Below are 14,356 nucleotides of genomic sequence, written 5' to 3' on the forward strand. Positions count from 1 at the left end.
ACAAAAATACTGGAAATAAAATAATGAATCATGCAGTTTTAACTTAGCTATGAAAGGTTACAGGTCCCCCTTTTACAAAACTTTCTTTACATCCATAGGCGCTGCAGCGGATAACCATTTTTTATTAAATTTTATGTGACCAAGCAGAGCAGGCGTCTTTCGTCCCATAGAAATGAATGTAAAGTATTTCCGGACTTTCGGAATTCGACCAGCAGTCACGTGACACTAATGTTGGAACCAGTCGGAGGTTGCTATAAGCTCTCTACCAGTATATATCTCGTTGGGTCAGCTGCAGAATCACGTGATTTGACGTCACGTAAGGCGTCTGAACTTTCACCCTTCGCACTGCATTTTGTGGACACTGCAAGCGAAGACTTCTTATTACGTTGATTGCGTGCTGTATTTTTTTTATTATTCGTGTCTTTTTATTGCTAAATTTAAGTAATGTTGTTAAGGATATTTTCGTTTTTAAATTGAGATTACTAGTTAACTTATTTGTTAACAAGAATAACGATCGACGTCTATGTAGAGCTAGCTGTCTTCATCATACCTGCACGATGTTGCGTTCCAGCATGCAAATCCAATTACGATTTCACCAATGAATAAGTATTCAAATTTCAAAAAGATACGGTAAAACGGGTTTATGGATCAAAAAAATTCCAAGGAAAATTTTTATTCTAAGTGATCGCAGCGTTGTGTGTGAAAAACATTTTCGAAAAGATGATATTATTCGCTATGATTATTTACCAACAAACGAAGGTACTTTTATTCAGATGTGCAGAGGGCATCCTAAATTAAATAACGATGCTTACCCATGCAATTTTTCTGGTTGTCCAAAATACTTATCTGAAAGTCCAACCCCTCAGAGGATGAGCAGGGAGGAAAAAAGAACTAAGATGGAAAAGCATATTTTTAATGAATTTTTGAGAAAGGACAAAATAGCATCATTTGAGGATTTTTCTTCTATGTTACCGAATAAGTTAAATATTTCAGATACTTCAAATATTATTTTACACAAATCTGCTGCTGGTATTTATATTTTATTGCTCAGTTTTCATCCACATCCTAAAATTGAGAAAAGTATTTTTGTATCGCTTCATATGGATATAGTAGTTTATCTAGGAGATGAAGTTGTTCCAGTTGAAAGTAAAGAAGAACCAGTAAAGAAGATAACAACAACATTCTTTACTGGTCAAACTTACCGAGATATATGTACAAAACATTAACATGTTTGATGTTCATGAAACTTGTTTAATGTGTCGAATTCTCTTTTCTAGCAGATTAAAAAAAATAATGAGCACCATTTCAAATATTTGTTTAAACAATTATACTAAAGTTCTTCAAACTAAATACAAAATTGATGAAAGGATACAAAAATCGATGAAAGGAAACTTAAAAAAGTCAAGAATACGTGATGAAAAGATATGAGTATGTAAATGACATTGTTTTATTTTTTAAAAATAGTGTACTAAATATGATGCAGTTCAAATATATTTTCAATAATGTATCTTTTACATTTAAATTTATTTGCTGTTTCCTTATTATTTGATAATACTTATAATTTTTCAAAATAAATTATCAATTGCGATTAATTATTGCTTCAGTATACTAGTACAACTTGCACATATTTGCTAATTAGACAGAAATGATGGTTTGTTCTATGTATAGTTGTTTTGCGGTTTTCGTTGGCAAATTTATTGATTTTACGCTTTCGTGAAACATTATATGGATGGCTTTTATTTGTAAATATATTATTTATTATGCAGCTACATATAAGTAATAATGTAAATATTATTATAATTATTGCTATAGATAACATATAAATATGTGAAAGTTATTCGTTTTCTGTAATGGTGCAGCAAAATTGTAATTTATTTAATTTAAAAATTGGGGATTTAAATTTTTTCTGAGGCTTTTGAACTGCTATTCATTTTATTAGATAGTAATTTAAATGAATTAAAAATGAATTTGCATAATGTTTGGAAGCTCTGAAATATTTATAGTTTCAAGGAAAAATAATTTTTTATGTCTTTTAATTTGCTAAATTATATTTACTTTTGTTAGTGAATTATTTATATTTCTAAATCTTTTCATTCCTTTCATTCCTCTCCTTCTCAAACTGTAAAGACATATTATGTTAATAAATAACAGCCTTTTTATTTACTTATTTCAAAACTTTCTTTTTTGAGTGTATCCTAACAAATTATTACAATAGAGTGTAAAAAAAATGCACAAGATAACCTAAAACATGGCATAGAAAATTCCGTTAATATTTCTTAAAAAATAATATTTATTAAGTCATTAATCTTAACTGTAAATGAATATACGACCTTTTATATACGTTTTCCAGTCAAGTCTCTGGAAGTTTAATTATTATGCATTATTAAAAACAAAACACTCTAAACATCGAACGAAACGCTCGTATTCAAATCTGAAGCAAAGAAAGTCACGGAAGGATCGGACGCCTTTCGTGACGTCACTCGTAGCTAACCAGGCCATGTTATCTCGAAGGCCACGGTAATGTCCGCACCAGTATTTTAATGACGTAATTTTAGTAAAAAAGTGCGCACATTGCGTAAGCATATACGGTATTATATGGCCTTGGTACAGACGTCACGAAAAAATCCTTTTTGAATACATTCTACCATTTTGTATAATAATAATAATAATAATAATAATAATAATAATAATAATAAATCTAAACGCTTTCAGATTTTACATTACTCTCAAAGGGGCTTTTTTTAAACGTTTTGTGCATTACCTTTATTTATTAAATATCGTGTTCTTTGCACTTAAACCATAAAATTCAGTTCAACATCAATATCGCAAAATAATTTTAAAATGAGGATATCTCGAATTTCCGATGCACAGTTTCGCTCGCTGGAGATTTTTTTTCCTTTACAGTCTTGCTTTCAAATCGTTGAGTTTATTAATCAAATATTCGTTAAAGTTTTACAAAATATGAAATAGATAAAAAAACCAATTACAAGTTCCAAATTTGGGATTCCAGACGGCCATATTCGGGTGGAAACGTACGTTATTCAAAATTTGATGACTCTTAAGTACCGTCGTTTTATCACAATGCGAGCAACATGCGTACATTTATACAGATTCTTCATTATTTAATTTGTTTAAATATAATATAGGGCTGTAATATTTGCTGGCAATAGTTTGAAAAATGAACCCACATTTAAAGTTTTCAACGCAAAATGCCAAAAACGAAATTAATAGGCTTTCTGGGCTAAAAACTTAAATAATGTTCTATATTTACTGTGATATACAAACTGTCATTTCTTTAGGCAGAAATATGAATTTATCAATGCATTTTCTAAGAAACAAAAAATTTAAAAACGCAATTGATACTCATTTATGATTTCAATTCTATATTATTTTTCCTTCCGTATTTGTATAAATAGAATTATAATGTAATTAGCTTTCAATTTTCTCTGCTTATTCATTTTATCATAAACACTCGTCGTCTTGAATTTAAAAATGCACAGTTCGTTTTATTAAATTAAACAGAGAAATAATTCTCTTTGTAAAAAAAGTTCCTATTTTGGAAATATCAGTTGGGAGAGGAAACAGTTATTTTCAGAGAAAGGAAGAAAAATGATTCTGGGCTTTTTTCATGCATTTTATTTTATTACAGTTTTGTAAGTTTTAAATTTTATTTTTATTCATCGTTACACACACACATATACATATAGTATATTTTCTTCGTATCATATATTTATTGTAGTTTTGTGCATAATTTTGCATTTTGTTTTACTTTTAATTAAATGTGTAATTATTGTATTTTTATGCGTTTAATTAGCTTATCATATGTTAATTCGTTGAATTCAGAGCAGATCACAGTTGGAATTTAGTAAATCGCTGGAATATCACCCTTTCCCCAGGTATCACTAGTTAAAATCTATTTAGCCTTGAGGGGATAATTGTTGTCAAATTGGCGACAAATTCCAGACGCGAGGTTTTTGCGAGCATTGTAAAAGTCATGATGATCATGGAAGAACATTCCAGTACCCCCTTTCCTTGGTTCTCCCTGAGATGAAACTATGAAACAGCGGAATTTAATAAATCAGAATCATTTCATTTTGAGTTTGGCAGTAAATCCAAGTATTCAATGTTTAGAGCATTTAAGTTACTAAATACTTTGAACAGCGAGCGATTTTGCAGTTTTATTATTGCTTTGGAACGTCGACGTCGGGTATTTTCAGTCGCACGGGATCTTGTATTTTAAAAACTGAATCTGTAATATTCAGTCCTGTATTAAAAAGACTACAGAGATATAACTTAGCATTGCTGGAACTATATTTTTCTGTTTTTTTTTTCTCTTTGTTAATTATTGACATTTTGATACTGTTGTTTGTTTCGATGATCTTCCTATCTCGAATATGCTTATTAAGGAGGCAATGATGTAAACCATTGTTCAGTTTTTGAAGTTACATCGGATCTTTTCCTTTGCTGTTATAATAATTGGACAGAAAAATAGAAGAGCTCTACACTATATTTTAAAATAATGCTGCAGGAGTTTGATAAGAATCAACATCCTACATCATTCCATAAATATCTAATAATAGGGGGATTGGGACTTTGAAAAGGCTAGTCAATGCACAATATGCACCTAATCTAACTAGTCTTGCATGGCCCTTGTTTTCTGAAGAAAGTAAAATATTGACTAGGAAAAGCGTTCTTTGAACCATTGCCAAAAAGTTTAGAATATAGAATTCTCAAGAATATCGTTATAACTGAGAGCATTAATATATCCAGTTACAAAAGAACCATCAAGCTGTTCTCTAGCGTTGACTTCTCCATCAAACATTAACAAAATCAGAGGCGGAAACATTCTATTGGCTAAAGCGATACTCTCGTTAGATTACAATAGTAAAATGTGATTCTTTGCTCCACAGAATGATTTCATGACTTCATTGCTGTAATTTCTTTCAGTTGGGTTGTCGAATTTTACATCATCCACACTAAGACGAGTGTTTCTGTAACTGATCGTCGGCTTGAATTGCATTGCCCTCTGGCCGCGGCTATAAAGTTCATAAAAGTGTTAGGAAGAAAAATCATATCTTTCTTCCCTGCAAAACTGATTACAGTTAAAATCCCAATTTCTGTTTGGGGCGATTAGAGCGTTTTCCGTGTATAATCAGGATAAAAGGTGAACGCGTTATTCATAGATCCCTGTTTCGGAGGATTAAACCGTGGCCTTCAACGGCCACGGTTATGCAGCACATTTTATTTACCGTTAACATGTGGCTGGTTGTGGTAAAATTTTAATTTAACATTTCGTAGTTATCTTTATAATATTCTAAAGATTATATAATCATAAAGATTATATTATGTAAATAATATAATTATTTACCCCCCCCCCCAGTTTTTGAGAAAATGCAAAGTGTGCCTCCACTCATGTCCATCACTCTAAGGACTTCAGTCTAAGAATGATATGCCTTTGTGGAAGATATTTTAAGGGAAAGTAGCTCGCATCTACTTTACAGATATGGAAAGAAATTAAAACAATTTATTTTTACTTCCTTCTACGAAGTAAAAGAAGTACTGTAATCGCGAAAATTTTCGGATGTCACATTTCAGCGAAACAGTCCATTTTGGCCGTTTTCGAATCAATTTAGACATTTTTTTGCGTGACATCTGCACGTACAGAAGAATAAAGGACTGTTTTTCCAAAACGGATTGTAAAATGGATTCAGATGGGATTTTTTCCGTGATGTCTCTGCGTACTTTCGTATGTATGTGTCTCAAATAACGATTAGCGACAGAGCGTTGAAATTTTGTATATGCGATTGCTATAATATCTAATTGTTCATCTCCACCCCTTTTTTTTTTTTTTTTTTTTTTTTGCAATTGGTCCCACCAAACGTGTATATATAATATACACTTTATAACGAAAAAAATCGACGCACTAAGAAGGAATCATTCGATTGCTTTGATATTTCATATGTGTAGATGTTTTGACCAAATATGCAAATGATTAAACTTTGGTGTCCAATGAATGACTAGTGCGATCTCCAAACCATCGGAACTGCGCATCCAGCAGATGTATATAAGGAGCTGTTCTTGAATGGTTGTTAAAAATTTCTGTTGCATTGCAATTTAGGATACCTTTCAACGATTGAAAAAATGCCTCGCCGCAGTACTCGAGCTCATTACGAGCAACTATCACAGTTTGAAAGAGGTTGGGCAAATCGGAGAATCGCTCGTCATATGAGTCAAAGCGATGCGGCGATTAGAAAATGCAGCCAAGAATGAACGGACAATGGCAGATTTCAGCGTCATTGATGGTAGCGGTCGACCTAGGGCCACAACAGATCGGGAGGACCGAGTGATTGTCAGATCAGCTGTCACAGCGCCTGACTCATCGCTATCAACCATCAGGCGTGCGACCTGCACACGAGCGTCCACAATAACCATTCACAAACGGCTGATACAGCGAAATCTGCGCTCGTACCGACAGTTACGCCACCTGCCACTCACGTCTTCACACTGTCGAGCCAGATTACAGTGGTGCTTGGCTCAGTTAGGTTGGAATGATGCTGACTGAGGACGTATAGTCTTTAGCGACAAATTCCGCTTTCAACTGTGTCCTGACAATTATCGAAGACATGTCTGGAGACGTCCAGAGCAGTGTGCCGATCCTGCTTTCACTATTCCAAACCACACAGGCTCTTAACCATGAGCTCTGGGGTGCCATTTCCCTTGATAGCCGGACCCTTTTGGTCATCATTAGAGGCACATTTACAGCACAGCGGTACGTCGACGACATTTTGAGACCTGTTTTGCTACCGTTTCTTTGCAGTACCCTGGCCTTATTTTTCAGCAAGATAATGCCAGACCACATACGACACGTGTTCCTATGAACTGTCTTACAGCTTGTCAAACACTTCTTTGGCCCACCAAATCTCTCCCCCATCGAGCATGCTGGGATATGATGGGAAGGCGACTGCATCTACCAGGAAATGTTGTTTAGTTAGTCCGACAATTGGAGAAAATTTAGCAAGAAATACCATAGGAGATAATCCGGGAGCTTTATCAGTCTATGCCACGGCGTGTGGCAGCTTGCATCCAGACTAGAGGTGGGTCAACACCTTATTGAGCTCTTTACTTTGTAACTATGTAACTCTGAAATAAATCATTCAATTGTTCTGAAATTTTAATCATTTTCGCTTCTGTACATAGTCTTCCTATCCACCAGTTTTTGTCTCCATCGGATAACTCCTTCTTGGTACGTCGATTTTTTTTGTTATAAAATGTATATATATAAAGAGAGAGATAAACCCACTCTGTTACCCGGCTCGGTGAGCCCAGTTTTTTATTCTTATATGTCGGTAAATTGTGCATTTTTTTTGCTTTAAAAATGATTGAATTATGTTGTTCTTAAATTCCGGTTAAGATTTTTGTACCTTTAAGTTGTGTTAAGCTTAACGAGGCCGCCATTTGTTTACATTTGAAATTCTTAGTAGAATAGTGAATTATGTCAGTTTGTGCATCTACTTCAGTGTCTTTTTGCCGAGTGGGACCAAAAATAAACTTTCAATTGTGTACACCGAAAAACTGTCTTCCTGAGCGCTGGCCGAATTGTTTATTTTTGCATAGAATAAAGAAACTCTAATTTTAATAATAATAATAAAAATAAATAATAAAAAAAATACTGTTTTTAACTTTCTTCGGTGTTTTAGGTTTTTCTGTATTTTAAAATTTTTAATGAAGATGCTTTGAGTTTTTATGTATTTCTGCCTTATTGCGAAGTGAGAACTGAATTAATTGAATGAGAAATTTATCTCTAATGAAATTCGAGTAAATAAATGAAACGAAGCAAAAAATTTGTATAATTTAATAGGCTTTACAAGGAAGTTATATGGTGTTCACGTCAGATATTTTTTACCTGGTTTTAACTGTATTTGGTGATTTATGTTTTTCTGTATTTTACAATTTTTAATAAAGCTGTTTCCAGTTTTTATGTATTTTTGCCTTGACGTGTTGTGAGAAGTATATCTCTAATGAAATTCGGAGACATAAATTTTTAAATGAAGTGCAGCAAAAATTGTATATAATTTTATAGGCCGTACAAAGAAGTCATGTGGTGTCCAGAATTTAGAGCTGACTAAGGGCCAAAATGTATAATAATTTACATAGCTACTGCATCAGTTAAGAATACATTTACTTACTATTCGAAAAGACATTTATTAGTGGGAAAATCTGACTAAACATTTAAATGTGAATTTCTTAAACATAGCCCTATATAAATAGTTTCATATAGAAGGTGGCAATCGGAAAAAAATGCAGAGAAATTGTTCATCTGATATTTTTATATTTATTTTATTTTCTGCATGCTTCATATGGGAAAAAATTGCTCATAAATATGCTCTAAAAAAGAGCTGACATGAAGATGGATTGTTCATTACGTTATGAGCACGTTTCTTCAGATAGATAAAATTTACGAATGTGTCCTTAGTCAAGTTTCTTTATATGGCAAAATTCAACTCTACACATTCCACATTCAAATTCGCAAATAACTTTGATGATAACTTAGAAGGGAGCATCAAATACACTGAACGCAATTGGAGTTTTCTGGAATCTTGAAATCTGTTTTCAAATTCTTCTGATAAAATTGCAGTTATTGCAGATTTGTTTTCCTGTGTGTTAAATTTGGTTTTATTCATAAGGCATCCCTGAGCAAATTAAGTTCTGAAGGACTATTCCTATTTCAATTTAATTTTTAATTTATCATATTGAAACATCTGTTGGTCTTAGAGAAGCATGCTCAGTCCATTAAAAAACAGTCATACCAACTAAAATCATCCAATTAAATTTAATTTTGAAATTCAACATACATGAATCTTTTTATTCATTTTTCGGTTATGCGATGTGTCAGCTGTTTCTAGAGAAACGCGCGGCTATGATTGGCTACGTTTGCAACAGAAGAAGCTAATGCTTTCCTATAAAATTCTTTTTTTGAGTAGGGCAACTGACACAGATGGTACGAAAGAAAAGTCTATTGCAACACATTATGTTGCGGAAAATTTATATGCATCTGGTATGAAAATCAAAACTTCATGTATTTATTATTTTATCCATCACTTCATGTATTTATTATTTTATCCAAGGGCGACATCGTGCTTAGCTACATGTTTTGTGCGTGCTCTTGGTCCGTTTGAGTATACGATTGCTTTCGCACTGCGACTAATGTCAAATTTACATGTTCTAAACATCATAGTAATATTTACATTGTTGAGAAAATCTGGGGATTTACAATCTAAACAACAGCTACTCGGAGAAAAAGTTATTTTACGCGTACTTAATGTCACCCAAATGTCCATTGAATTCTGAAACGGCGAACATGCTAAATCACCGAATTCTAAATTACTGTTTTTTTCTCCTTTTCGTCTCTTTCGCGTGAAAAAGGTGTGCTTTTACCATTCCAAAATGTTAGGCAATTCCATATTTTAACACAAATATCATAAGATTTAAATTTTCTCTCTCAAACGTGGAACTTTTCTTCGGTCTAACATGGATGATAAGATTTAAGAGTTTCACGGCAGTCAAATAACATCAAGTATTTTGCTATCATTGGCAGTTTTCTTTTCCCTTATCCCAGTTTTTGCTTTGGAAATCTGAAAATTTTAAGCCATGTACGTTTTTGACGACGTGATGAGGTCCTTTAACCTAGCAACGAAGCTCTGTTACTGAAATTTGTGATAGTTATGTCCCTAAGAATGAACGCTTTCTAAGGTACAATGGACTATGAACCCAATGATCCAAGGTTCGATGGGGAACGATGGAAGTACAGAACCTCCAGTAGCCAACAATAAACGGGATTATATCTGCAACATTTCATCCACAACTCAAATCATTCAACAGCCGATGACAAATGGAACTACTCACCTTTTCTACTGCAAGTAAACTCATTAAATAGTTAACAGCTAAGAAATCAATTTTAGAAAGAAATTTACCCTACCATTTTTATCATTACCGCTCGTGTTGAGACTCTCTGTTTCAGGAAAAGGATTTCCGCCCACATTCCAACCGTCCATCGTGACCTGAACCACAACAACACAAGTGATAGATGCAAGTAGAAGTACAAGTAGAAACCTTCGAGAGCTGGCCATGATTTCGAGCATTCTGAAACATAAAATTGAGCACAAGTTCAGAACGTTTTGGATCAAATTCCTAACCGTAACAATTCAATCAATTCAAATGAAAGGATTAAAAAGTGATGACTTAAAAAAAAAAAAAAAAAAAAAAAAAAAAAACCTATTTGTTCACTTTTTAGTGCATTTAATTAAAAGCATGTAATTTGAACAATTTTTTTAGTAACCTAAGTGTTTTTAGTAACCAAGTAAATTGTACATAGCCCAGTTTGGACTATGCTGATTGGTGTAACTACAATAATTTTTCCTGTAATGTTACTAACTTATGTTTCTAAGTTCATGAGTGAGCAGTTGCACCAGAGAAAGTAGTTATATAGATAAGTCTAAAGCACATACCATTCATCGAAGTCTTCTCCTTTAAAAAAAAAAAATCGCAAGACAGGGAAACAATTACTGAAGCACAGTTACGATTTCTTTGGTAGTCTGTACAAGAAATAAGACACCGGAAAGAGAAACAAAACTAGTAAATAGCATTGTATATTTCCTAGTATTAGTTTCAATCTCAAACCAAGAGTTTCCGGTTTCCCACCCTAATAATTATATAATTGTATTATAATTTGTATAATTATTTTTTCGGAATCCGAAAATTTTACACATTAGTACCATGTCTATAACCGTCTGAAAATTCAAATATGTTTGGCGAGAAAAAAAAGAACAACCTACATGAGAATAGCTGCCATGTCATCTGAATTACAACTTTATCTTTGCTAGCGGTACGATACCTGTATAGATGAAGCCCCAGAAATTACACAAACTCTTAGAAACAGTGAAGAAAATTTGGCGCATAGTTCACAAAATTAAACAAATAGCATTAGCCACAACTTGAGATTCTACAGCCAGCTATTTAAAATATTTTGCAACAGTGATTTCAATTGATATCATATACCATTTGCGAGTATTTACACAACATTTACAGTCAGATGAAAATATCAAGAAATACGAATTTTAAAATCACAATGCATGCGACATGCGACATGTGACGGAGGACGTGGGCACCATCCCTCTACCATTAGGGTTAATTGATATAGCGCCACGTCCACCTGTGTCTAGTGAAACATGCCAAGGTCACTGAGGCCACAGAAACGCCTCGCACCGACCACCGAAACCCAGCGCCTGATGCAGGCCACATTGCATCAGCTATACCCTTGCGGCCACTGGGAAAATCACAATGCAAGAAGCCGTCCAGCTTCAGTAACGAGAGATGTTTAATTTGCGAGGAATGATAAATCATCTCAATATATGAATCACAGTCTTGTGGCGCACGGTAAATTATCACGCAGTTTCTGAACAGAATCGAGATTCGCTAAAACTAATCGCATCCTGCACTTTTCCATAGACAATGACGTATGGTCCCGCCTCCATATTTTCAAGATTACTGCGATCGCGTTTTAGATATGCTTCGTCCTCAAAGAAAGGACGATTCCGATAATTTCATATTCAATTAGATAGAGCCACACCTCAATGACATAGTGAAATATACATTGACACGGGGAAAATAATAGAACATACTCAAATGGCCACCAAGGTCTCCCGATATTATGCCCAATAATTATTTCCTTTTGGGGGTATAATAGAGAATAAGTTTCAGGTAGCCCCACAGTTAACACTTCCACACTTGGCGTAGCCCGTATAGGGTCATAGGGCAAAATTTGTTTTGCAAGGTTGACCGGGCTGCGCCCTAACAAAACAAAACATTTCGACACTAAGCATGTGCCTATACAGCTAACGCAGGTTCAGAACCGCGTTTATAGTTAGCTAGCTTTGGTGATCATCGACGGGAAATGTTCTGTTACGTGTGAGTACAATTTCAGTGCTGCTTAGGTGTGTCGTTAATAAGAAAGGAGCACATTTCACATTTATAGCACAACGATTAAAATTTTACTTCATTTGATTGCAATACTAATTTTTTTATTCGCAGTGCTTTACGAAATACAACAATTTGAAACTCGATGAATCATTTTATACGGTTTTAATTAAATGCATTAGAAAGGTTTAAAAAAATTTCGAATATCACAGAATCTTTAAACAGTTTAAATAAAATAAAACGAATATAGAACGAAAAATAAAAGCAGTAGAATAAAATAGTAGAACGAAATACTAACTAATAGTGCAGTAAAATAGTAGAACGAAAATAAAAGAAGGGTATTATATTATTGAGGCGTTAACAGGATTTTAAGGAAAAGAGAAAGGATGAATATAAGAAATGATGTTGCTAAAGAATGATTACATTCATTTAAAATCCGTCCTTTATGATACCACCATGACTATTTTTAAATCAAATATAAGTTTTTATTTAAACTTAAGTATGTTGCAGTAACTAAACCTAATATTTTCCCAGTTTTAGAGCATTTGACTAAAACTATGCAACTTTTACAAGAGTTCCTTTTTCCCCTAAGTCTGAAACCTTTGGTAAAAATACTAAGAAAAATGAAAAATATAATAATTACAAGCTTGTGTTGCAGAAAATAAACATTTAACTTAGACAAAACAATTAGCAGTCCAGTTTTCTGGTTTTTCGATTCTTTGGATAGTTATAGTCATCCTAGCTGGTCGAGTACTTGGAGTTCTGCCGCACTGTTGTAACACTATGAAAGGGTTCTTATTCCCCCCTGCCCTTTTTCCATCCTTTCAAAGTAACAATATAATCAATAATAATTTTCGCGTCGATGATGCAATTCCTGCGGGATGAGCCCTTGAAAGATTACTTTAGTGTCCTCAGCCATGCGCTCTGCTGAGTACTGAAATCATGCATTCGTATTTACTTAACAAACTACGTCATAACCGGTTTGGAATAATAATTGCAGATGACATCGTTTTATGCAACAAAAGTGTTTCATAAAGAAAACAAGATTTTATGCCGATCTTTGACCTCGACCCGAAAAACCTGTCTTCTTGAAGACCTCCCTCAATCTGAGGGATCGTTTTAACTGAGCTGTATCGCGTATGAGCTAAAGAATTCAGATGTGAGCTAATCGCCGAATTCGTTTCACACGTATTCTATGTTACCTTGACAGGAATACAAAAGTTATCAAATGAATCATGCTTCATCGCATATTATGATCATTCATCTGCTTATGATGTTTGACAATTAACAAATCAACTATTTTATTTTTTTGCAAGCAATCTGCTGTCTTTTTTAAGTTTTGACCTCGGAAATGTTTGTAGCAAATTGGTAATGGCTTTCATTCTGCACTCCCTTTTCTTTAGGGCCCAAGAAGATAGTTGAACATTAAGAGTTCGACCGGAGTTCAAATTCCGGCGAACGGGCTGGCTGCAATGGGTGTTCCTGCTTTTCGTTTTATCATACAAGGTTTGGATAAAAAGTAATGGCAACACGTGTGTAAGGTTTTTTTTAAAAACATTTTATTACAATAGGTTTAAACGTTTACAATCACTAAATATAATCGCCCGCCATGTTTATCCCTTTTGATAAATTACTATGAGGCGTAATAAACCACCAGCAAGCGCACTTTTGATAATACTACATAGTGATAACCTAAAGACGGGATAACCTTCTCTATACTGCTGCAGTGGATCCCTTGCAATGATTCTTTCACTTTGGAGAAGAGATCATAGTCATAAGAATTCGCATCTGGCCAGTAAAATGGATATTCCAGTACCTTCCACTGCAATTGGGCGCTCGCATTATGACACTTTGCATTAGCATGGGGGATTACGACGTTGCAATAATAAAAAAAAAAAGTAATTTCATAGGTGTATTTTCATAGTAATTTCATAGTCTCCGTGGGTGCCTGTGAAAGAAAAACATTCAGATGTTAACAGAATTTTAAAGAAAAACTGACGTAATGGCACAGAAATTACATATTTTTGAACAGAAATTTAAAATGAATTTAAAATAAAATTTTTGTTCAAGAGTTTTATTTTAAAATCTGTCATTATTAATAATCCATGAATTTATTTTAAGTCACATGATTATAAATGATAACGGCTAAAATTTATTTTTAATTTTTAAATTTTATTATAGATATATATATATAACTAAAACCATATAACTTTAAGTTTTACATATATACAGTAGAATTCCGCAATAGCGATATTTAAGGGGCCGAAAGTTTGATTCACTATACGTAGTCGGATAAGGAAAACGTGATCATCTTACAAAACGGTGTAAAAATTGTTGAAAAATCTCAAAATGTGTGGTACCAATGTTCCATCTCTCAAAAGAA

General features: G+C 33.6%; 1 protein-coding gene across 9 annotated transcripts in view; it reads right to left on the reverse strand.

Annotated features, from left to right (window-relative positions):
• LOC118199605 (carbohydrate sulfotransferase 1-like) overlaps positions 1-14,356 on the reverse strand; it is a 190,080-nt gene that overhangs the window by 47,079 nt on the left and 128,645 nt on the right. For 5 of the 9 annotated variants that reach the window (XM_085824388.1, XM_085824422.1, XM_085824413.1 and 2 more), the window contains exon 2: positions 9,977-10,140. In XM_085824388.1, coding sequence (XP_085680514.1) covers positions 9,977-10,139 — 163 coding nt within the window. In that variant the 5' untranslated portion in view covers position 10,140. Of the gene's footprint in view, positions 1-9,976; positions 10,141-13,681; positions 13,922-14,356 lie in introns of all 9 variants that reach the window. The other 4 variants (XM_085824396.1, XM_085824403.1, XM_085824406.1 and 1 more) reach the window with 1 other exon arrangement.

This window comes from Stegodyphus dumicola, chromosome 1 (assembly GCF_044657685.1).
Source record: "Stegodyphus dumicola isolate Sdum_Otavi_A_Nest chromosome 1, ASM4465768v1".
NCBI classification, from domain to species: domain Eukaryota; kingdom Metazoa; phylum Arthropoda; class Arachnida; order Araneae; family Eresidae; genus Stegodyphus; species Stegodyphus dumicola.